Raw genomic sequence first — 25,286 nt, forward strand, 5'->3', positions numbered from 1 at the left:
GTTGTGTTTCGTTCTGTTCTCCCCTTTTTCCCCTATCAGCTGCTTGCACGGTGTCTCTGTCCGGTGTTTGTTGGTGGTTGGACCTCCAGTCGGCCCACCTCCAATCAGCGGTCCAGCAGCCCATTCAAAAGACCGGCGCGGTTCGCTATTCGGGAGGGCACTGGGGCAGTGTTCTTGGAGGGTTGAACGAGAGCTGTTGTTATTTGAGAGTTACACGTTTTGGTCCTTGTATGTACTGTTAATTGTTGCAACCCTGTTTTGTTCTCTTCAGGCCGATACACGGTATTGTGCTTGATGTTAGTTCGTTATTTTCCGTTCACTCATGCAGGGTTTGGAATAGGCAAGCTGCCCATGGGCTTACACTCTCTCAGAGTAAACCTCCTGTTAACCCACCAGGTAAGGAACGGATGCCACCCCATGTATATTTTGGCTAGGGACATTTATGGTTTCTTAGATGGGGACTCTTTTTTTCTGGCTTTTTCTTTGCCACCGCCGTTAGTTGTTCAATTGTTTTCTCCCCTGTGACGACCCTACAATAAACATCAGTGTTCCATTGCCACAGCGCTTCATTTCCCCCGCACCACCAGTCCCTCTGTGTTAGGCCAGAGGGGTCATAACAAAGTGCATCAGTGAACATTTGACACAATTGGTTTTACATTTTATTTGCTTCATTTTCAGTCAAATTACTTACTCTACTCTTCTACACTATACACTTTAACATAGGATGAAAATATATTAGATATTTTTGTCATATAAAGGTCCATATAAAAATACAAACAATAAACACAGTTGCTGTCTAAATCTTGCAAAGATTGTTTTGAAAAACACTTTATGGCAACAAGCAGCAGGCTTTCAAAAACTTGAGTGCTTCTTTATAAATGATTTTGGCTTGATTTGTGGCAGCGTTAAACACACTTGAATATAAAGCATTCTTTCTCAGTTGATTCACTATTTCGACATCTGACGAATAGCAGACTATGAAGAGTTGATCTATATCCAAAAACAAAAATGTAATACAAACCTAAAATAAGGGACTCAAACTTTGGCATAATGTAACTACATGATGTGTTGATGTAAATTAATAATACAGTGCAGTCACTGTAAGTCCTGCAACACTCGCTAACACTGATGTCATGTGTAGTTGTGCTTGAAATACCAAAAGCCTTTTTATGCTTAATAAAAAATGGCTAGTAACACAGTTTTTTAATTTAGTGTTTTAGAATCGTTGCACTACAATATAGCCTTCACTGTCACAATATTTGTCTGCTAAGGCCAATGGATTCCATCTGCATTATCTTTTAAGATTTGCTTTTTCAGAATCACCATGGTCCAAGTTTATTCTGATTAATTATAAGGAATAACAGCAAAGAAAGGCGCTTTTGGACATAATGCTATTTGGTATGCAAGGTGTTGAAATGTTGTATTATGTACTGGAGGATTTAATCAAATGTCTATCAACCCTATCACATTTTTCAATAAATTGACTTTCCTCTGTGTCTAAATACCACAAACAATCTTTGGTAGACTGATAAAAAAACTGCCCACAGTCCAATATTCAGAATACAAATGAATACATACAGTACCTTTCAACCAATACACATGTCCCTGCCTTGGGAGCTTCTGTGTTGACCTCTCAAAGAGGCTTACTTTAGACCAACTAAATACTGAAAGGAAAAATGTATATAATCTGCTCATGTGCAAATGGATTGTCAGTCACTAATCAGCTTGATAAGGCTTGCCCATGTCAGACCACATTCTTTCTAACATGACAAAGTTTTTGCACTTCATATCAAAATGGCAGTGTAAAAAAAACAACTAAACTAGACATTCTGTTTCAAAACTCGCTCAGATAAAAATACATTTGAATATTGAATTAGGATGAGTATAATTCTCGACCACCATCTTCGTGTGGCAAATAAAAGACCATAAACTCAGTCTTTGCCCATCTGCATTAAACAGCTTTCTCATGCCCACCCACACAAGGACTGACTGATTTCACATCCATAAACACGCGCACACACAAACACACACAATTCACCTCCACTGTCTTCCTCACACACATCCTCATCCTTTCACACAAACATATGCCACCACACGCACACAAAACGACAACCCGTTTGACCAAGAATCGTCGATAACCCTCCTGGTCTCCCCCTCCCCTCGTCAGCGTCTCTGCTGAGGCCCCAGCATGACCTTGTTAATAAAGTTGACAATGGCCACGGCAGGCTGATCGGGATCCATCTCCGCAAACAGGTGACACACGTTCTCCGACGCGCTGCCTGTCCGCCTTGCCACGAAGCCGAACACCCTGCGTTCGAGGAACACAGGAAGTGGGACGAGCGAAGGGAAAGTTCAATGCAACACGGTTAGAAATGCCTTGCAATTAGAACGGGACAGTTCAAGGGAGAGTCAGACAGTACAACATTATGCAGGGGTTTTCTGATTGACAGATGAAGAGAGTTTGCACAGAACGCCAGACTAGACTTTTGAAAGGACATATACACACACATACACATACAAGAAGACAAGCACTTACTTGCTTGACGTGCTATCAGACTTAGTCCACCTGAAGCACAGATATATAGACAAGAGGCACAAGGCTTAGAATTACACAGATCCACGGACACAAATAGCACATACAAAAAGAGTCACACATAGCAGGGACGTGCACAGGGTTATTCAACCTACAAGAGGAAGAGATGCACACTAAGAGTCTCAAACTATGGAACAAGATACATCAACACAAGACTCAGTTGTTAGTATTGCAGTATTCAGCCATTTTCCTTTTTTTTACAGAGACAATCAGCCGTGTCAAGGTTGGGATCAATACCACTCCCACTGGGACAACTGCCGAAATGGGATCCAGCCAGTCCCCCAATCACAATACAACACCGATTCTAAACCAATTAACAATGGAAATGAATTGTCTCATAAGTGCCTATTTAAGTCAGAGTGCTGTAGATACGCTCACGGCTCCCCTACGGGATGCGTAGTGTGGGTGAGTGTCTGCATGTGTGGGCTGGCACGGACATTTCCCAGCTCATCCCGCTCACCTCCGATCCTGAGGATCCACACTGCTGAATGTTACACTGTTGATGGGGTAGTGTCTCCTGAAAAACAATCTACAAGGACAGGAAGAGAAAGGGGGAGGGAGACAGGAGTGGTGGACAGGAGGAGAACGTTATAACAGAGTCTGGTGTGGACACAGAGAGGGCATTCTCACTTGCGGAAAGTTAAAAATAGGCTTCTGTTGTGGCCTGCATTTAAACCATATCAAATGAGGACACCTATGTTTAATAACAGCGTTATCGCTACAGTCATTACAGCCATCAAACGCATCACACAGGGCCAATTCGAAAAGCAGCGCAATCCCTACAAATGTATATGTCGGTGAGCGCTGGGTCTCGAAAACAGGTTCGGGTCAGTTTCCTGAGGGCAGAGCCCGGACCAGGTGTACCTTCTCTGGCTGTCCGTCAGTGTGATGCCCTGCGTGGACACCTTGAAGTGGACCACTGTGGGGGTCGGACGAGGACTCTGGGTCAAAGTGCAACTGGTCGCCTTGGAGATGGCCTGAGGGCCCGTCAATGACTCGGTCTCCACGGAGTTCAGGTACAGCACGTTACAGGCTGGGTGATTGAGGAAGGGGAGGTTGGAAACTATGGTTTAACCTGGATCAGTCGCATAGAGTTATTACATTAGACGAGTCATTTATCAGACGCTCTTATCCAGAGCGACTTACAGTAAGTTCAGGGACATTCCCCCGAGGCAAGTAGGGTGAAGTGCCTTGCCCAAGAACACAACGTCATTTGGCATGGCTGGGAATCAAACCGGCAACCTTCTGATGACTAGCCCGATTCCCTAACCGCTCAGACACCTGACTCCCCTTATTACAAATATACAACCGGGTCACACCGGTTGACACATGCTAAACGTTATTATAATCCACCGGGTATTAAGGTCGCTCGAGCAGCCTGCTGGTCGAAGTGAGCATCGCATCTGTATTTCGAGTGACCACATTCAAATCAGAAGTCAGATTTATAAACAGGCAACTCAGGTCAATCTCAGTATGACACCGTTTGGGAGACTGACTGGTTTGACAGGGGCTTTTGGAGCGACCTTTCCCAGCGAGCACTCATACGCAGTATATTCAGGGCTGAAAGGCCACGCGGGGACTGACCTGCTCCCTGCTTGAGAAGGTCTGCGGCGGTGCTGGTGTTGGTGGCACTCTGCATCAGCTGCAGCTCACCCACAAAATCTGAAAGGCCAGAGCAAGGACTCAAGGACACACCCAGGACGCCTGGTCACCACACAACCTTGGAACATGTGTGCCGTACCCACGTTTGAATTGAAACTGACGAGAGTGGATAAAAACGTTCCATTTCCCTTCGAAGAGTTGTGGTCGTTTACCTTTCTCTGGGATGCGCAGTGCACAGGGTAAGGAGATCGGAGTGATGGAGTGCTGGTAAACGAGCGCTGACAAACTTCCTGTAATGCGAAGAGAGGGAGGTAGACAATAGACGAATGCAGAAAACGAGTGGAAAAAATTTGCAAGGGAAAGAGCGGATGGGAGAAAATCTAATTGTGGGGAGATCCGAAAGCGCTCTTGAAAATCAGGAACATGTGGAGCGCTTGAATGTTGGAGAATCGGTGACCTCTAGTGGAAGAATGATGTACTACAACACTGTCTGCTATCTATCAGCTCACCAAAGCAGGACTCATTCTGACAGCCCTTAATCTTCACTCCACGAGAGCCAGTCTCAATGAGGAAGTGTCTGACCAGCTGCTCTTGAGGATCTCCTGAGAGAGAGAGAGAGAGAGAGAGAGAGAGAGAGAGAGAGAGGGAGACAGACAGACAGACAGAGAGGAAGGAGGGAAGGAGGGAGGGAGGGAGGGAGGGAGGGAGGGAGGGAGGGAGGGAGGGAGGGAGGGAGGGAGGGAGGGAGGGAGGGAGGGAGGGAGGGAGGGAGGGAGGGAGGGGGGAGGGAGGGAGGGAGGGATGGAGGGAGGGAAAGAGACCAAGAGAGCATCAACTACACAAACAGGTTCATCTCAAAGCTTTCCTACAATTATTGAAATCACAAACCTTTTTACTTTCCTCAAGAAACCTGCAAATCAAAGCTACAACATGTTGGCAAACGGACTCACCCAACTTGGGTGAGTCCGCATGCGTAGGATTTTACTTGAGTGGAAGAACTCACAGACCCACTGAAACCCAGACCCCGTAAACCCGTAACATGGAGTTGCTTTCGACCACCCTTACCTTTACTGCAGGTGCTGTTGGCGTTCGGGGGAGGAGTGGCCACCTTGAGTGCCAGGCCGTACGCTCCCTGGAAGGAGTTGCTATCTCGGATGAGGAAGGAGCCAGGCGGCTTGTCCTTCAACACGGCTATCGCTATGGAGAGACAAGAGCGTGAGGACAGGTTACTATAGATGGTCACCACAGGTGCTTCTATAAAGTTGAAATTGATGACCGCCCCCCCCCCCCCACACACACACTTATCTATTTTCCTTTGTCAAATGAAGGTGACGTTACCTTGCATGCATAAGCATGGTCTTAAAGAGTTGTGTTCAATAGATTTATATAACACTGTGTATTAACACACACACACACAAATAATAATAGCTGTAAAAGCAGAATAATAGCTGAATGCTATTAAATGTTCTGCAATTTATATTCCCACGTCACTACGAACCTCAACTACAACTTCAACCCCACTCCCTTTTGTAAAGTTCCACTCACCTTGGTCTCTGGAGATGCCAGGCTTGTACCAGTACTTGGAGCTGTCCTGGACAAATTTGGCGTTGACCTTGCTACCCATCTGCTCCTCCCTGCCACCCAGGGGCGCCATTCCCCACTTCCCAGCCGGGGGCTGCTCTCCTCCAGCGGGGGTCGAGAAAGTCACGTGGAGGGGGCTAGCGTAGGAAGACTGCCCCGCACCCAAATGACCCATGGAAGCTCTCAAGAGGGAATTTTGGGGGCCGTTTGGGGACCCCGGCAAGGAGGAGAGGCGTCGCTTTTCGGGGAGAGGGGGCTGGGCGGCGGGGATGGTGACGGCAGTGTAGCCCGTGTATGGCACGCGGGGGACGTTCAGCAGGGGGTTGTAGTAGGACGCCAGGGGGAAGGTAGGTGTGTTGTGCCCGTCTGGCACTGGCGAGGGCGGTTTCAGTTCCGATGTGCTGTCTCGTTCTGGGGTCTGTCTCCGCCCGGACTGGTCGGTGTCCAATGAGGGAGGCTGGGGGGCGGGACGTCTCTCCAGCTTGCCAATGGGAGGCTGGGGGGTAGAAGGGGTGGAGCTACTGGAAGAGGAGGGGCTAAGGGATGCCACACTGCATGCCCGGGGTGGCAGGGGGCTGCTGGAGGGGAGGGTGGAGCCGTTGAGCTGCACTTGGACAGAGCTGATTGGCTGGACGGCGACAACAACGGTCTGGGTTGCCGTCTCTAATTGGGCAGACAACTCTGTACTTCCTGTTAGCTTGGCCTCTCCTTCTTTCACTGTAGGTGGAGGTGAATTTACACTATGAAGCTGAGAGTCACTTTGGCTGATATCTGGATCTAGTGCAGACTCTTTGGTGGTGTTCCTTTGGTTTTGTACTTCTGACATCGTTTGGCTGTTTCCTGGTTGGGCAGGAGTCTTGTCTGTGCTGTTGCTGCTAGCGTTAGCCTCTACAACAACAGAGGGAGATGTTTCTTGGACCTCCTGGTGGCTTTGGCCTGGTTCTGGCTGTGGAAGAACTACTACAGATGCGGGGATAATTTCAATCTGCTTCTCCTCCGACGACACACTCCTGTCTGACTTATTTTGCCTGCTGAAAGAGAGTAAACATAAAGTAAACATTTAATTGTTATGAATATTCAAGCAAAACATTTAGCTTTTGTGTCAAAACTTTGTCTTGCTGTTATACCTGTGCAACAAAACAACTATTCCCAGACAAAAATCCATCTGTTAAATTATTGACGTGCATTATTGACGTTCTGTTTGGACAAACTAAATGGAATACCAACCTGTCATGAGTCTTTGGAGGACTACTGCTGATGGAAGTGTAATCTGAGTCAGTGTCCGCTACAGGTGTGGGACAGGCAGCCTGTCCATCAACCTTCCCCTCGGAAGCCTGGGAAATGGAGTCCACGGCACTTGTTTCATTTGTCAAGGCACTGCCTACAGCCAAGAGAAACCGAGAGAGGATGAAAACCAGATCCTTGGCACCAGCACAACTTCTGAACTTACAACGTTCAACACAGAATAACCCCAAAGTCGGACCAAGGGCACGAGCGGACTCGGTAATAATATTTACCCTTGTCTTTGAGCTTCTGCTGGGGCTCGTAGTGTGCTCCACAGGAGGTCTCTGCCAGCTTCGCTCTCCCAGGAGAAGCTCCCGGGTTGGGGGGGCCGCCAAGTGGCAGGGGCGAGGCCGATCCAGACTGGTACCCCGAGCCGTAGCCCCTGCTCTCGTGGCTCTCGGCCGGGGAAGCTTGGAGAGGGGAGCAGGGGCAGGAGTGGCGGGGGTGCGGGGGCGTGTGGTACCCGCTGCTGCCCCTGTCCCGCACGTCGACCAGGGAGTGGGGGACGGCGGGGTACCCCATGTGAGGGTCCATGACGAAAGGCGATTGCTCCAGCTGGGTTTGACCCTGCCCTGGGGAGTGGCACATGTGATAGGGTGGCATGGCCTGACGACGGTACCAGGCCTCGGCGTCCACCTCCCAGGGGGTTTCCATCTCCCACAGCGTTAGCCCCTCCCTCCCTTGCCTCAGTCCCGCCTCCCGAGCCCAGTGCAGGCTTTCGGATTGGTCGGGGCGCAAGGGGTGGAAATGCCTGGTTGAAGCAGACTGGTGCTCTCTCCTGTTGGTGCACTCCCTGCACGGACAGCTAGGGGGAGCTGGAGGGCCGAAAAACATCTCCCGATATGGACTTGAGGGCAGGGATTGGTGGGAGTGGCGAGGAGTTGGGATGTGGGCGGAGTAATGAAAGAGAGGACACTCCTCCCCTCCGCAGAACAGCCTATTGGATGCAGGGAGGGACAGGGAGTGGGGATGGGCGTGTTCTGGGGCGGGGTAAGGGTAGCACGGCCTATGAAGACAAGGGGGAGGAGGAGGCGGGCGCTCCCATGGCAACTCCGGTAATGGGTGGGCGCTATGGCGATGGCATGACTGAGGAGTGTGAGGGGGCGGGGGACATCGATTTGGACGGTAAGGCGGGGAGCGTTCGACTTTTAGGGTTGTTCTTGGTGCTGTTGCAGCGGTCCAGACAGTGACCGTTGGCCAGGCATGGTTCTCTCTCCCAGCCTGCCTCGCCGCATCTCTGACACCACTGGCCGCGCTCCGTCCGACCGCAACACGAGCGCTCGCGCCTCGACGCCGCCTCGGGCGTCTGCGGTTCGCCGTCGTCCAAAATGGCCGTCTCCCTGTCCCTCTCTTTCCGGCTCGCCCTCAGCCTGTCCCTCGCTCCGTCCTCCCCCTCCCCTCTCCTCAGCACGCAGCCCACCGCCTCCTCTCGCCCGGGGTCGGGCGGGGAGCCACGGGGGTCTTCCGGGTGGTCGGACGGAGCCGAGGAGTGACCCGAGTCGGAGCTCAGGGCCGAGGGCTGGGCTGGAGGCTTCACCGTGGGGCTGCCTGAAGGACCTCGGGGGGCCCCCGGGGCCATGGAGTCGGGGCCTCTGCGCTTCTTCACCTGGGCGTACAGGCTGCCGTCCAGGGGACCCCGCGTGTGGGCGATGTCTGGGGAGAGGGAGAGGTTTGCGGACGTGTGTCTGGAGGTTAGTTTGTGCGTGCCAGTGTAATGTAGCCTGAATACACGCATCTTCTGCGGGTATATGTGAGTGCTAGGACGGCATGAGAGAGGCACAGAGGGGAGACAGAACCGGGAGAAACCCGAAATGGGAGAGAAACAGACAGAGAGAGGAGAGGGATGGAATGGTCGAAGGCGGGCGTGTCTCACCTTCCATGCTGTCCTGGTGGCGCAGGTTGAAGTTTTCGTAGGAGTCCCAGCGCACGACGGGGTCGGCAGTGTTGTAGTCCACGGTGATGGAGGGGTCGTTCTTGTGGTGCTCTTTACCTGGCGGAAAGGGGAGGGGGGACAACAGCCATGTTGATTTCCAAAAGCAGGAAATCATAATAGTGGGGTAGTAATAGTAATGAACAAATATGCATATGCACACATACACGTTTGCTCAGTTTATACCCATACGAACACACACGTGCGCGACCATGTGCACATAGACACAGACACACACGTTGCATGCGTGCGTAGCCATGGCGTAACCAGAGCACGCCTATACAATATCCACACACACACACACACAGATACACGGGTAACCGTTTGCACACATACGCACGCGCACACCCTTCCGAGCGTCACCTTTCGTCGGCTCCGGGCCGCAGGAGAAGACAAACTCCACGGTGGCATCGGGAGGGAAGCGATCGTCTGCGGGGACCGAACGACAACGGCAGAATGAGAAGGCACGCACAGAGGCAAGCACAGAGACCTCCTTTGCTGTGCTCTCCCTTGAACCACGTGTGGAAACAGCCAGAGTGTCTCATGTATATTTCAGGCCGTTTGACACGGCATGAGGGCTTTTGGGTTCTTTTCAACCTACTTTGTCATTTTGTGATTTTTTACCCGCTTTGCGCTTTTACTAAAATCAAAGTGTTTGTGAAATGAGGCTTTGAATAATGTATGGCTTGTTTTATTAGAGGAAAAGTGATTTGACAGTGGATTTGAGGTCATCCTCGACTTGCACAGAATCATTTGTGTTATCGACGTCAGGGAAGATTGCGTTTCACATTTTCTTTTCTGCTCTAGCTACAAGCCAGAAGAATATTGTGATTTTTATCTCAAATAACTCATCTAGATTATGTCATGAAGATATATTCTCGAGGTCCCCAATAATGTGCACACAAAAGGCCAATCGTGGTCCTTTTACATACAAAACATGTTCACATGTTCTTCCTGAACCCAACCCAACTCGAATCCACATCCCTCCCCCACCCTTAGCATCCCCATCTCCTGGTAGCTACCTGTAACAGGCCATGTCCAGCTCTCCCTTCCCAAACCACAGCTGGGCTCCGTGACGTGACCGTGCACGTGTGGAACTGAAGCCTGAACACCACCTCTCTCTCTGGGCCTCCCGACCGTCTGTGGTAGCACTTCACCTGGAGGGACGGTGGAGGAGGAGAAGGTGGTGGTGGTGGTGGTGGGGGGGGTGACGGGAGACAAAGAAACAAAAGAAGAGATAGAAAAAAGGAAAAAAGAGGATTGGTGAGGAGAGAGTAGGGAATAGAAAGTAGTGGAGATACAAGAGTGGGGTGCAAGGGAATTTCCCCCTTTTTAACTTTTTCGAAAATCCATTCCTTACTACATCCTTTCGCACATACATTTCTGGTACGTTTCAGATGGTCGGGTGGTACGGTGACAGAACAGGTGGGTGGACAAATGGTCTGCAGACTGTGTCAAGAGCGTGTGTATGAGGGGGCAAAGTTGAAAACACGGCGGCCATTTTGGGAGCGACCACGTTGGTTCCCTCACCATGATGTCTCCTTTCAGCAGCAGGGCAGGCTCTATGGTCACACACAGCTTCCTCGCCCTAGAGCTCTGCGGATCACTGCGCCACACACACACGCACACACCAAAACACATGTACACTCCGTCAAAACGCACATAAAGCCAGTCAAAACATGTCTCAACGTAGTACAAAGGACGTAAACACAATTTGGCTTCAAGTAAACCCAGGCTCGCCACATACCTATACACAAACAGTCCCACGTATAAACAAAGTCTGGGAGGGGTGTGTGATGTTTGGAGAAGGGTGCAGAAACACACTACTGTAGCGTCATGAACAGGAGCTATTAATGACATACTTACTAGATGCCAGAAGTATAAACGAGCTGTAGAGACTGGTAAATCTTCAGGAAAGGATAGTAGCCTGCAGGGAGAGGGAGGGGGAGAGAGAGAGAGAGAGAGAGAGAGAGAGAGAGAGAGAGAGAGAGAGAGAGAGAGAGAGAGAGAGAGACGAGAGAGAGAGAGAGAGAGAGAGAGAGAGGGAGAGAACGAGAGAGAGAGAGAGAGAGAGAGGGAGAGAGAGAACGAGAGAGAGAAGAGAGAGAGAGAGAGAGAGAGAGAGAGAGAGAGAGAGTGTGTATGTGACAAAGTGTTTTAAAAAGAGGAGGGATGAGGGAAAGAGGGAGAGTTGTTTGATTATACCTCCACTGTATGACACTGAATGGAAACAGGCATGCCGCCGCTCATGTATACAGTACAGTAACATGCGGTGATATACGGTGTGGTTTAAGAGTCTGAACCGACCTCCGCCAGACTGGAAGTTGGGCAGGCTGGGGATGAGCACCTGGTGGAGGAAGAGGGGACTGCTGTTCATCTTGATGGCCCCCCGAAAGCAGGCCGCCAAAGTAGTAGATGTACCTGGAGGTTGGGGGGGGGATGTATTTTTGAGAAAAAAAAGACCAGACTTGCTACAGAATGCGGGCGAGGGAGAGGGAAAGAGGCAGACGCAGAAAGGAAGAGAGAGCGGGGGGGGGGGGGGGGGGGGGGAGAAAGAAAGAAAAGAGCGAGGGAGAGATTGCAAGAAAGAGATGGCAAGCGACAGCTAGTGGGAGAGAGAAAGAGAGAGTTCCTACCGGTTTTGAGAAGGCTGTAGAGAAGAGGACACTTTGTCTTCACAGAACTTCCTCATGGCCAGGGTGGTGAGAGCCTGATCAGCCCTGCACACACGCACACACACACACACACACCCAGGTAACGTGACTTAGAGCATGTAGCGTGGAAACACACACAAACATGTACGTGAAAACAACAAACACACTCGCACACCACATCTGCCAGTACTCTTCCCCACATGCACAACACATGTTACACCTTTCAGACACGCGCACACACATGCACACACACACACACACACTGAATATCTCCCAATCAAACACACACACACAAATGAACCCACAAGCACACAAACACACACAAGCCATCAAACAAACAAACTGGATTTACCCTGCAGAGATCTTGCTGTAGTGTGTGTAGGCCGCCACAATCACCCCCGTCTTCCCTTTGTTTCCCTTCCGGAAGAAAAAGAGACAAGGAGTGAAGAAGAGATGAAAGACAACCGAGAGTCGGGTGAGTGCAAAACAAGCGAATGACATTGAGTGTTGTTGCGTGGCACTTGCGGGAAAACTGCAGGACCCCTTCAAACACAACACAAGGCGGAATAACGACGAACGTAACAGTCGTCTCTTAATCGATGGTCTTCTGTCGGTAAACCATCCTGACCACTGAGTTCACGTTTCGTGGGACGAGGCCAGTGCAACCCCGGGCGATTGGAAAATTCCATCCCACGCGATTGGATCGACATCCAATCAGTCCAATGTGACAACCCAATCCTGTCACATGAACGCCGACCTCGTGCCAAATTAGAGCGCTTTGATTGGCCGGTCCCCAGACCTGGGGCTACATACTGGGAACTGGGATCCATAGAGTGAAACAGAACTCCACAGGTTTCTACAGAGAACCCTATGGCTTGAACTGGAACCTTTTTAAAAGAGGCTTCTGCTAGCATTACAAATGGTTCTGTGTACTGCAGCGCATTTTCCAGCCTGGGTTAGTCCCCCGCCCCACTTCCCCCCTCCCACCACCACCACCCCCGCCCACCCCCAGTCCAGCCAGGATGGAGGAGGGGGGACAGGTCAGGGTCGAGGACCAAACCGAGCCAACGGCACCGGCTGCTAAAGTGTTGAAAGCTGCGAGGCTTATTCCAGGTCCTGACCTTGCAGTGGAGGACCACCACGTTGCAGGGGTCAGAGGTCAGCCAGGTCTCCATGGCCTTGCACATGGAGCAGATCTTGTCCAGAGGAGGGGCGTGGAGGTCGGGCCACCCGTAGTCGTGCACCTGGAGACGGGCATTTAGAGGGACGGTCAACGCCCTGGCGGTTTTCTTTGAAACTATTCTTATTGGATGATATGTAGGTGCTCAACAAACACACAGGTAACAGTACGGTGTGTTCTGACGTCGTTTAGCTGGACATGCAACTTTGTGTGTCACTTCATGGTTGATAAGTTAGCCAAATGTGGTTCCTTCCTACACAGCTGTCCATACCTTGTGGTTGAGTCGTGTGATGTCATGACGCTTCTCAGACAAGTTTAAGAGCTGGGAGACAGAAAGGCAATTATTAAAGCTTGATTATACTTTAAGACAACATCGAAGACCTAATAACCCACGTGTTGGGGGACATGTCAAACTAATTTAATAGTGAGTCTTAAATTCATAGTGAATGCATTTGTACAAATAAAAATACAAATATGTTTAAAAGACAACTGGAATTTTGAGTCGTTCATTAGGTAATCTCACAGACTATGACTGAACACAAATCTTCGTCAGAAACACAAATTGTTATTCCAATACACAAACACATTTTATCAGATGGCAAAGTCTAAAATGATTAAATAAAAGCACGGAATGTTGAATAGTTATGAATCCTTAACAATGGATCAAGGTAAGATGGTAAGATCATCAAATTTTAACCCTAATGCAACACATTTGCATAACTCTGATTGTAGGGGGCACTATCAATTCTGGGTAAATACATACAGAATAAATCCAAATAATAAATGAAACAAGCTAGTGTTGAAGTCATATTAACACAATTTAAATGAACAGATATATATGCGTTATGTATATATATATATCAAATTCTCATTCAAAGACGTTAGCAGTTGCTACACAGACACAGTTTGTCACCTAATTGTGCCAACCGCAGATTCTTAAATTCCTTAAATTCCTGATTTAATGACTGACCAGGAACTTGTCTTGGTGTTTTGACTTGAGCATGGAGAACACTTCCTGCAGGTTGCGCCGGTAACGCTGGTTGTCCAGGTCGGGAAGGAAGAAGACGGAGATGATCCTCTCGGTGATGTAGGTCAGGTCGAAGTCATAGTGTCTCTCCATCACTCTCTCCATAACCCTCTCCACACTCTTGGTCCTGCAGAGAAAGACAGAGAGAGAGAGAACTCTTGTAGCAATGCGTTCACTTTAGTCAAGAATATTCCCCCCCCCCACCCTATCACTTCTTTCCACTTCTCATTGTGTAGAAAGAAGCAGAAAGAAGAAGGCGGGGGGGGGTTCTTTTCCCTTTCATGTTTTATGCTTTCGTCCTTCCCACTGAATTGCCCTCCTCAGCACCATATCTGCTCTAAAGCCCTTGTCAAGAATGCCTTGTCAATTTTTTAAGCGCCGAGAGTTTTGTACAAAGGATTCGTATGTCTTTCTCTTAAGTTTACTCTGGAATCGTTCGGAGTCCTTCTTTATGGAAACCCTAAAACCCAATCCCAATGATCAGCAGAGTTCTGGGCTTGTTCTCGCAGTTGAAGAGGAGCTTGAAGACCTTTTCGTACCTGGATAGAGAACCCCTCTTTTTGTGTGACTGAGACTTGGTGGAGCCCTGCTGAGAAGGAAAGAAAGAAAGAGGGGGAGAGAGAGAGAGAGAGAGAGAGAGAGAGAGAGAGAGAGAGAGAGAGAGAGAGAGAGAGAGAGAGAGAATGACATGGAGAGACAGGAAGAGAGAGAAACAATGAACTCCTTGTATGAAAAGATGGACAGCAGATTTTTTTTTATAGAAATATTCCACGCACTGCAGTGGGAGTTCCATGTAAACATACCAGGTCTGGGGCAGAAATACAGGGGGACGTCGCCTGAATGAGAGGAAAACAGATTGTTTAGAAAAGCCTCTCTCACACACACACACACACACACACACACATAGAGGCTGCTCTTGAGTACACACAGATGGGTTTACACACACCATCGCTTACGCACACCCATAATCAAAGCTACAGGAAGAAAAAAAACGGTCAAAGTTTCAATTATTACATACAGGTATACATCAGTACAGAGGCACTCACTCAAGCACCCATTCATAGAGGCACGTAAGCACACACACACACTTAACATGGCTGCACAGACACACTCATGCAGTGATGCGGGGGAGTAATAAACTGTCCACAGTAGATCATGTTTAAGTACAGCTCCAAGTTTTATGCGCTTATGGGCTACTTTGGCTGAGAAACAGCACTTAATATAATGATTTATTGGCAATGACTGGTAGTGAGTATGATGGAGAAAGATAGCGAGAGAATTATGAGGAGAGGGCTTCACATGTGGTGTGCAGTCTTCTGACAGCCTTGTTCAGAGTTACTGAGCCAGAACTCACAAGTGTGCCAAACCACCCACACACACACACACCCGCACACACGCACCCACACACCCACACACAAAGAGTTGTAAAATATGCTCCGTTGAGGTCATTTGTGCAGCCCTGGCTCCAGTGACTACATATTTAAAGGCAAGAGGACAACAGAAGGATAACCGATACAGCATTGAGACGCCAGCTTTTCCTAGAACGTGTATTGTGGATGCTGACAGACAAGGGTCAAAGTCGGTCACCTTTGACCTTTGAAGTATGCACAGAGAGAGAGAGAGTGACACAATCTGATCTGACCCTTTAGCCGATCCCATCTTATTGAGTGGGGGAATGCTAACTGGTGCATGTGTGGAATAACTCACAATAAGGTGGGTATTTATTAGCAGGGCGTGTGAAAAGGACAAGGTGCCAAACGCCACTGTCACTTCAGCATTCAACTCACTAAGAAGCTGTAAAGACGTTCGATCACTTTTCTATCTTGGCCAACTGGATTCATTTTTCAAATGGAATTCTTATCTTTGTTTCCCTTTCTGGAAGTTAAACGGAAACCTTCATGTTTCCTGATTCTGCCTTTGTGATGAATGAGATTAACATATTGGATGTAAAGTGGGAATTGGTGTTGAAATTGTAATAACTTGCATGTGTGATAGGATATCCTTGATTGAAAATACCTAATGGGACCGTCCCATTCATTCTTGTTGATGCGTTCGAGTACAACAAGCTATTCATAAGGGATTCCATTTTGACATCATTTAAAATGGCACCCATTGAATGCAGTTCATTCTTTTAGGGCATGCAAGATGGTAAAAATGGCACTGCTATGCCATCCCGCCCTCCCACTCTCCCTCCCTGCTCTCATCTGATGAAACTAGTGGATGGGGGAAGGATGGGGAGAGAGAAGAGCCAATATAAACACCAACAAGATTACATCTTCCTGGCTGGCAATTAGACAGCCGTTTCCTGAAGGCACAGAAACTTCCCTCTTCATTGCTCTCCCTCCCTCGCTCGCTCTCCCTCACCCACCCACCCACACACACAAACACGAAACAGACAACAGAGAACACACAAAGATGCAAAGAGATACACGTGAATCCTGGAATCTGTGAGTGCTGTAGATGTTTCTGTACACTGACACACTGACAGTGACGCGCTGGTATGTCAAGACACACACGCACAAATGCGTGCACACACACACATACATTCAAATACATTCTCAAATACACCAATAAAACAGACCAGATGTACAACAGTTCACCAAACTCTCAAATCAATACCACATGGTTAAGTCCTGTTATTGTTCAGGAGGATGGACAAACGTCAATGTACGGGGACCGCACCGACGCTGAAAAGTCACAACATGCCGACATTGACGGCCACAACGCCGTCTTCCTCCTCTCTTTAAAACATGGAACTATCAAATTTAATTTAACTAGGCCTCCTACAGATTGAGAACAAAACCAAAACAGGTTTGATTTGACCAATTCTTCCTGTAAATGACAGGACAGGATGGGAAATGTGTCCAAAAAGTTTCAAAACTCCCAGAAGTGATTGCAGTAACTGTAAAAGAGGGGGAAAAGAGAGATAGTATGAGTTGAGGAAGAGGAGGACAGAAAAAAGACGCGTGGCAGCGACCGGTGGGAAGAGTGAAACAGATGAGGAAAGGAAGGGAGGGGAGGCCAGCTCCTGATTGCTAACTGCTGAACAGAGCAGAGAGAGACGGAGAGATGAAGAGCAAGATAAAGAGATGGAGAGGGAGACAGAGCAAGAGAGAGAGAGAGAGAGAGAGACAGAGAGACAGAGGCAGAAAAGAGGCAGAGAGAAAAGGGGGAGTCCCAAAAGAAGGGGAAAGGAGACAGACAGAAAGAAAGAAAGAAAGAAAGAAAGAAAGAGAGACTTAGCGATAGGGAGAAAGAGAGCGAGAAAGAGAGAGAGGGATGTCGCTGTTATAGTAAACATTGTTATTAGCCAGTTTAACACAAAACAGCAGCAGGTCCCTGCTTAGAGACTTGAAATCACTCTGTCTCTATATGACGAAAAACAGATTAACACGCTATTGCAAGGAGAGAGGAGGAGAGAGAGAGGAGAGAGAGACAGAGAGAGAGAGAGAGCGAGAGAGAGAGAGAGAGAGAGAGAGAGAGAGAGAGAGAGAGAGAGAGAGAGAGAGAGAGAGAGAAAGAGAGAAAGGGGTAAGAGGAGGAGAGAGAGGAACAAGAGAGGGTGAAAGATATGGTCGGTGGGAGGGAGAGAAGTAGATGGGAAACGGTGGGTAGGGACACTAAGAGGAGCGAGAGAGATAGAGAGACGGAGAAAGACAAGGTATAAGACAAGGAGGAAAGGACGAAAGGAGGGGGTAGCGAGAAAGGACACGAGGGTCATTGCAGTGAATCAAATCTAATCTTGGACTCTGTTACGATGTAGGGGGTGGTCTGGGGCGGTGCATCTGCGTAAGCATTACTGTCAGTTCCGGAAACTGTTACATCATAAAATAGACACACGGTCAGCATCAACATGACTGCATCTCATGCTAGCCAAGCATTCTGGCAGAATGGTGGCACTATGACTCTCTATGACATAGTGGACCAGCAATCTCTCACACTCTCTATATTTAGAGAGGTAGAAAGAGAGGGAGAGAAAGACAGATTGTAAAGAGCAATATACAGTATTTGGTATGTATATCTACACACAAGTACTGTATGTATACAAATGTATACAGTATACTGTATATACAGTCACAGTATTATGTTATATCTCCATGCCATGTATAAACATCTAAATAAATAGATGTGTTGTATTTAATAAATATAGATCCATGATATTTCACTTGAACATGATTAAGATTCCATAACAACAACAACCCAATTGTTCCCACCATTAAGAACACAATTGGTTTAATCACATGAATGTGTCTTACATCCCCAAACTCACCCCCCACAGAAATCCAAAGGCATATCACGATGGCACAGCCCATGTAGAGAACACTTATTACACACAGGAAATCGAGTCAAGAGAGAGTTTTGAGGCCCATCCACAGAGGAAGTAGGCTTCTGTTAATGGACGTAATCATGGTGGTTAAGGATGCAAGGTAGGTGACTAAGCTTCAGGAAGGAAGGTTAGCGGACAGACATGATAGCATCCCCCCGGAGTGGGGCTGTGGAGCAAACTGGAGCTTGATGGGATGGTGTCTCCTGCATGGGCAACGTAAGAGTCAACAGGAAGCAATTTGCAACAGGACACCACGGGAGGTCGACCTTGTGCACGGGGCACGTGTGCACGTCCGCTTTGCGCTCAAGGTGTGCACATGCGTGTTCTGCCTACTGGAGAGGACCCAGGCGAGCAAGCTTCTCTCTCTCTCTCTCTCTCTCTCTCTCTCTCTCTCTCTCTCTCTCTCTCTCTCTCTCTCTCTCTCTCGCTCTCTCTCTCTCTCTCTCTCTCTCTCTCTCTCTCTCTCTCTCTCTCTCTCAACAAGAGGTACAGTGTCACCAACTAACACACACACACACACTCACACACACACTTACAGCAGACACCAACGTCCACCCGCACACATGCTCTTCACTGTCTTTCTTTGAACTCCTTACATGAAGAGGTTAAAACTATGACCTGAAGTCTATTGCATATATGTTACTATTACATGAAGTAGAGAATTGCTCACAGACACACACAGACACATGTTACTTACAGACACACGTATACAGTGTACACACACACTTAACTTAAACACTAACACACACTATTGGCCTGGGGGTGGCCATTAGTTCATGGAGTCAGTCAGTCAGGAACATGGCATGGGGCCATCTGGTTCAGTTTGCCTTGTTTGTCAGCTACTACTTACTGAGGTGCTAGCCTTCCAACCCCAAGGGACTGACTGGTTCACTGCACTGGCTGTCTGGCTGACTGACCGATTAACTGACTAGTTTGCTACATGTGGCTGTTCCTAAAACATGGGCTGTGTGCAGACCAACTACGAATACCATTTTTTTAATAAGAGCAGTGGATGTACAGGCAAACAGGACAACATCCATGTTTTTCTCAGTTGTCAAGAATGTCAAGTATCATGACATGAAACTTTGAGACTCAGTCTTTGTATTTGTCAGAAGCTTAAATTAATGAGCCTTCAGAATAAAAGCGTCTCATGCTGAAACATTGAGACTAATCTAGAAAGCAAGTGGGATGTATGAATAAGAGTGCTGGGACTAGGGACTGCATGTAGACTGTCAGAGTTTCACCTAAAAGTTCAGTCCATGTAGTTTCACTCTGACACTGCAGAGAGCGATCATAAAGCAAAAAAAAAGAGATAAACAGAGAAGGAGAGAGCGAGAGAGAGCGAGAGAGGGCAAAGAGTAGGAAGAAGTGAGCAACTTCTTTCCTTTCCTTAACAGGAAAGGTCAATAACCATGTCCTTATTTTAGAGAGTATTCCAGAAGTTTCCGTGACACCCCTGGTTTAGAAAGCTCCTAAGCTTGCCTCCTGGAAGCTGAAACCTAACATTCTCTGACGCCCTACCTCCTCCTCCCCTCTTGCTATCTAATTGAATCAAAGACACTGTGTTTCCAGAGAAAACAACAGACATGTCACAGTGCTTCATATAGTACACTGAGATGCCTAGGTTTAGCAGTTTGACACAGGCTCGCTAGGGAATGTCTCCAATCTTTAGGTCTCTACCTCCCTTTGTCGCTCTCTCTCTCTTCTTTCTTTCTCTCTCGCTCCTCTCCTTCTTACTTTTCTATGCCCCCTCTTCTCTCCCTCCTTCTCTTCTCCCTTCTCCTGCTGTCTGTCTAGTTCTCTTCTTGCTCCATGTCTGTCTTTGGATTGAACATCACCCTCTCCCCATTTCTCCCATCCCCCTCGCCCTCTTCTCTTGTCCCTTTCCTCTTTCCCCTCTCTCTATTCCTTCCCACTTATATTGCCGTCTCCCCCGTTTGTTTCCATCACACGCATTTCTCTCCTACTCTGTCCCTCGTTTTTAATTACATCCCTGTCCCTCCCCCTCTCTTCCACTCCCTCCCTCCTCCTCCGCCTCCCTCTCTATCTCCCTCCACCCTTTCTCTCTCTTCCTCCTTCACCCCCCCTCTCTCTCTCTCTCTCTCTCTCTCTCTCTCTCTCTCTCTCTCTCTCTCTCTCCTCTCCCTCTCCCTCTCCCTCTCCCTCTCCCTCTCCCTCTCCCTCTCCCTCTCCCTTTCCCTCTCCCTCTCCCTCTCCCTCTCCCTCTCCCTCTCCCTCTCCCTCTCACTCTCCCTCTCCCTCTCCCTCTCCCTCTCCCTCTCCCTCTCATAGGACCTTATGTACCGGGCCTCAGAGTAAACAGACTGACCACAAACATGCTCTGCATGGGAAACAGGCGTGTTACTCCCCCCCGAGTCAACATGACCATAACGAGATGACAACGGTCGCCCCGATTAAGATAACACAGGGGACGGGACGGGAGTCGGAGGGGTTAAGGCGGGGGTGAGGGTTAGGGTGAGGCGGGGGGTGGGAGGGGATATGATGAGAGATAATCAAGAGTGCAGTGGAGGAGGGGTATAGGGGGGGTCAAAGCGATGAGGGTTGATAGCAAGTGAAGAGAGAGAGATAGGGAGAGAGAGGGAGAGAGAGAGGGGGGGGGATGGACAGCACAGAGAGAACAGAGCATGTTCTTGGGGGAGGGGGGGGGGGCGGGCAAACAAAATAACAACAGCTGAAAATGCCCTGCGCCCACAGAGACTTCTGGCAAGATTTCCAGCGAGCTATTTTTGATAGAGCACCCTATTTTAGATGGCACGCTACTCCCGGACCCTCATCAGCTTCTTGGCTCGTTGGTCCGCCGTTCAACGTGTCGTCTGTGCTCGCTGCCCTCGCCCCTGGGACGCCAGGCGGCTCCACGAGGCCAACGCTGTCACTCCAAGTTTGAAACAACACCACTGCAAACGGCATCAATTAACTATGTCTACAAGACAAATGCACTCCCGAATCATGCACTTTTTATCCGACACACCGACTGACCCCCACACACACACACAACCTATTTTGCTTATACATATCAAATCTGACCCTTAGATGCTCCTTGTTCCTTTCACGAAATCGGGCGAAGCCTCATTTGTAGACGTCAAGCCCAATAATACGGGTCGGCCCCCTGCCCCCTTGCTCTTGCCCCTCAAAAAAACATCTGAACTGTCACACACACAAAGCCACATGTCAGCTTCCTAAATCCTTTAAGCCTAAATGGCAGGGAAGGTATTGTCATGGCCCGGAATGGAGAAAATATCATCAGCAAGCCGTAATCCCTCTAACATGAGAGGGGAGAGCCTATTGTGGTCTGGATCTCTGAGCTTTGACACAGGAAATGAAAGGAAAAAAAAAAACCTGCCTGAGTAAATATAAACACGCGCGTGTGTGTCCTTGTGTATGTGTGTGTATCTGTTTGCACAAGGGTGTGTGTGTGTGTGTGTGTGTTTGTATGCTCCATTTATTATTCCCCCCCCGCGTGGGGGCTGAGAGGTGCTTTAGCAAATCATACATTTTGACAGTTTATACATAAAACACACCAGCTTATTGTAGTCTATCATACAGTACAATCAAATAAGTTCACATTGTGACAGAGTCTGAGACTTAACACTGACAAACACTTAACGCTGTCTTCCTGTAGGAAATGACCGACGACACCGCTCAGCGTCAACTGCCTGTTTGTCGCTTGTCACCCACTGTCACCGGATCAATCCACTTAGCGAGAACAATCGGTATTGACACATTCAACTATTTCGGCCGCCCAATTGATCTTTTTTTTGTACAAGGTGAGCTTTAGGGTCTGGGTTGTCTATGCAACGTACTAGTGACTTGTTATGGTGTCACACTCCTCACCTTGCACCTCATAGTGTATACTAGATCACTTGTTCACAGTTCAAAGGCAAAACTTCAGACCTTTAGTGAATTCTGTTGGCTTGACAGAACCCAGGGTCTTTTTCTAATGTTCACAAACATTAACAAAGGACTTTGTTGCACGCTTATGAAACATTTTACATCATCGGTTGGGCTATATGCATCAAACCTAGAAGAGGGGAGGCTATATGTAATATAGTATAGCTATATGTAATAGTTGCATAATGCTCAGACATGCAGACTGTATCACTTTAATCTGGAACTCAACAGACATTGCAGTAATTGTGCCGATGGTGCACTGTTGCCATTGTGGTCATCAGTGATTCCCTGTGTAACATGAGTGGTTGTCACTGACACACACACACACACAAATGCAGACACACATGGACACACACAAATGATGTTAGGACAGCTGACCAGTTTCCTGACTCCGCTGTGGTCTGCATGGAGACCGCCCTGCTATCAAACACAACCGTCTGGACATGTACACACACACATGTGCACTTATACACATACCAACAAATACACACGCAGTCTAACATACACTCTATCTTTTTCGATTTCTCTCTCTCTCACACACACACACACACACACATACACTCCCTCTCATTTACTGTCTCTTACACTTTTTTTTTACACAGTCCTTCCAAGAAGTGTTTGAACACGCTGTCTATTCAACAACCTTAGCACTAACTTGAATAACAGTTATGTAGGAATCTTCTGGCTAGTTACAGTAGCTAAGACTAGAAATAGACTATTACATTCACTGAAGTCGACGACTCGTCTTAAAGATTCTAAAGCTGTCAGATTGGGGCTAATTCCTACTTTATAGATCAAACCATGAGTGAAGTGCACTCGAGGTCACGAATGAAAAGAAATCTTTTTGATTTAGAAACCAACACACACACATCTACGCACGCACACACACACAGACATACACACACACAGACACACACATATATACATCCTGTTTTACCTTTCAACACGAAGCTTCCGTTCCCTCTCTCTTCCCTCTCTTCGCTACTGAGGAGTTGCGCGTGTGGGAGTCTGGGATACAGTGGCTCCCTGCCTCTCCCTGCCTCTCCGTCCCTCTCCCTCGCTCACACCCTCTTTCCCCCTCCCTCGCTCGTTTGCTCTCTACCTCACACTCTCTCTATTAAACTGACACACACTCTCCCTGTACCGGCATACACCATGGTCTACCTCATTCTCAACACCATCCCCCCCCCCACCCCCTCCTCTCTCTCTCTTTCGCTCTCTCTCTTTCTCTCATTCTTCGTCACACACACACACGCTTCTTGGGCAGCACTTAAAAGTCAGAGGGCTTTGGTTTCTGACACCCTCTTCCTTGTCCTGGGGAAAAACACTGATAGAGGGAGGGAGAGGACGAGAAAACGGGAGATGAAACGAGGCCGAGTGGATAAGAGGGAGATTAGGCTCTGTAGAAAAGAAAGGACAAATGGGATGGACAGAAGGAGACATTCGTCCATACAAGGCAAAAGAGGGAAAGGAGATGTGTTGCAATATATTGTAAGGACAAGGAGGAGTGAGAGAAAGAGAATCTGAAAGACAACGAGAGAGGGAGAGTCACACACACAGACCCACACTTCCCAGATACACACACACACTTCCCTTCCGCACACACTCTCTCTTATAATAGACCTACACACACACACCCCTACCACCCAGACACACTCTCTCTTACCAGATGACCGACTCTTATTTGATACTCCCGCCAATCAGTCACACAGCGGCATCCCAAGTGCTTTCGTTATTTCTATATTTACCCGCTTGGAGTCTTCCCTGACTGAACATTACACGGCGGTGCCCGATTTACGCGCTCTGACCTCTACCTCACCCTCGTCACCCTCCTCCTCCATACCTCTGCGGTTGTTTTGGTCGTCCGATATGCGCGACAGGATACAGCCGAAATTGTAATCCTCTTTTTTTAAACGCAGTGACACAGCAGCTGGTGCACCGTCACATACTATAATGGCTGTGTGTGTGTGTGGGTGTGAGTGTGCGTGGGTGTGTGTTGGCGTAAGATATGCTTTCACCATCATAAATCCTAAAGGATTTGTGCTGAATTAAAGTGCTAAGTGATGGAGGGTGTGTGTGTGTGTGTGCATACATGCAGGGTCAAGGTGCTTGTGTGCCTCCTTCATGTGTGTATAATGGGTTTGCACCATATCTTCACCCAGTGTGTGTGTGTGAGTGTGCATCTGTTGCAAATGCAAATGAGCTTTGAATTTTACACACCTACATCTGGACCCTGGTACCAGGACACAGAGACAGTACTGCCAACTGCAGCCTGGCATAAGTCAGGCAACCGGGGGGGAGGGAGAAGACAACAGGGGGCAACCCATCTGTTCACGATGAAGGAATCCTCTACTTAACAAAATTCCCCCAAAATGTAATATTAAAAAAGAAAGAAAATACAAAATAATCCATGTGAATACATCCACTTGGCATCAAGGCCCGTCTGAACAAAAAGCACCACGAAGCGAGTCGAGAAACTGTGCATGCGTTTGAAATGAGCTTCAAACAAGCTCTACTTAGAGGCAGACTAGCTCATTAGTGCTAAAGCTGGCTAACGAGCTGCTGTGCCACAGGAGCCTGACTGGAAGTTGAGTCATCGTGGCCACGTTGATGCTTCTTCCTGTGTTTTCTTGACCTCTGACCCCTGACTACAGCTCGTGAACATTGACCCTCGACACTCAACACTGTGGCTGGCTGACAGCTCGGGTCATGGAGTTGAAACACCCCGAATCGGATGTCCTCTTGGACCAGTATCCTTTGCTTCTTTTTCGGTTCATTTGTGTGATGTTTTTCCTGTAATGACTGAATTGACGTGTGGATGAATGGACGGTTGGATGGAAGTTAATTATGAAGAAACTTAGTATTCAAGGGTGCTAAACTAAATAGCCCCTCACCACACAAACCCACACGCACGCACACATACACACGCTCTCTCTTTTTTCTTTCCAAAACCGAGAACCTCAGACACAATCTGACAGGTGCCGGAGATGATGCAATCCAAAAAAGTCATTTTGCATCGCTAGACATCACCAATCTTTGTGCTGAACCCTTCGCTCTTGAAGAGAGAACAAAAGTCAAGCCCTGGCATGAGGACTTTTTGATGACCCTCACAAAACAGCGCTGGTTGTCAACAAGACGACGCCCTCTCTTGAACACATATCTAGGCCACTGCACAGATTTGGCTGGCTAACGTTTTCAG

The 25,286-nt window shown here is 48.3% G+C and overlaps 1 protein-coding gene across 1 annotated transcript in view; it reads right to left on the bottom strand.

Moving 5' to 3' along the window:
• Positions 1-646: 646 nt before the first annotated feature.
• The window catches only part of LOC124470761 (tensin-2-like), a 32,437-nt gene continuing 7,797 nt past the window's right edge, over positions 647-25,286 (bottom strand). Inside the window, 27 exon segments of the mRNA XM_047024819.1 lie at positions 647-2,308; positions 2,537-2,566; positions 3,054-3,122; positions 3,458-3,626; positions 4,178-4,255; positions 4,408-4,485; positions 4,705-4,797; positions 5,261-5,392; positions 5,741-6,807; positions 7,004-7,157; positions 7,294-8,167; positions 8,169-8,713; positions 8,934-9,050; positions 9,354-9,422; positions 10,017-10,065; positions 10,067-10,147; positions 10,521-10,596; positions 10,857-10,917; positions 11,298-11,379; positions 11,381-11,411; positions 11,627-11,710; positions 11,997-12,061; positions 12,766-12,888; positions 13,096-13,146; positions 13,795-13,978; positions 14,391-14,437; positions 14,628-14,687. Coding sequence (XP_046880775.1) covers positions 2,164-2,308; positions 2,537-2,566; positions 3,054-3,122; positions 3,458-3,626; positions 4,178-4,255; positions 4,408-4,485; positions 4,705-4,797; positions 5,261-5,392; positions 5,741-6,807; positions 7,004-7,157; positions 7,294-8,167; positions 8,169-8,713; positions 8,934-9,050; positions 9,354-9,422; positions 10,017-10,065; positions 10,067-10,147; positions 10,521-10,596; positions 10,857-10,917; positions 11,298-11,379; positions 11,381-11,411; positions 11,627-11,710; positions 11,997-12,061; positions 12,766-12,888; positions 13,096-13,146; positions 13,795-13,978; positions 14,391-14,437; positions 14,628-14,687 — 4,614 coding nt within the window. The 3' untranslated portion in view covers positions 647-2,163.

Source organism: Hypomesus transpacificus, chromosome 9 (assembly GCF_021917145.1).
Source record: "Hypomesus transpacificus isolate Combined female chromosome 9, fHypTra1, whole genome shotgun sequence".
Taxonomy (NCBI): domain Eukaryota; kingdom Metazoa; phylum Chordata; class Actinopteri; order Osmeriformes; family Osmeridae; genus Hypomesus; species Hypomesus transpacificus.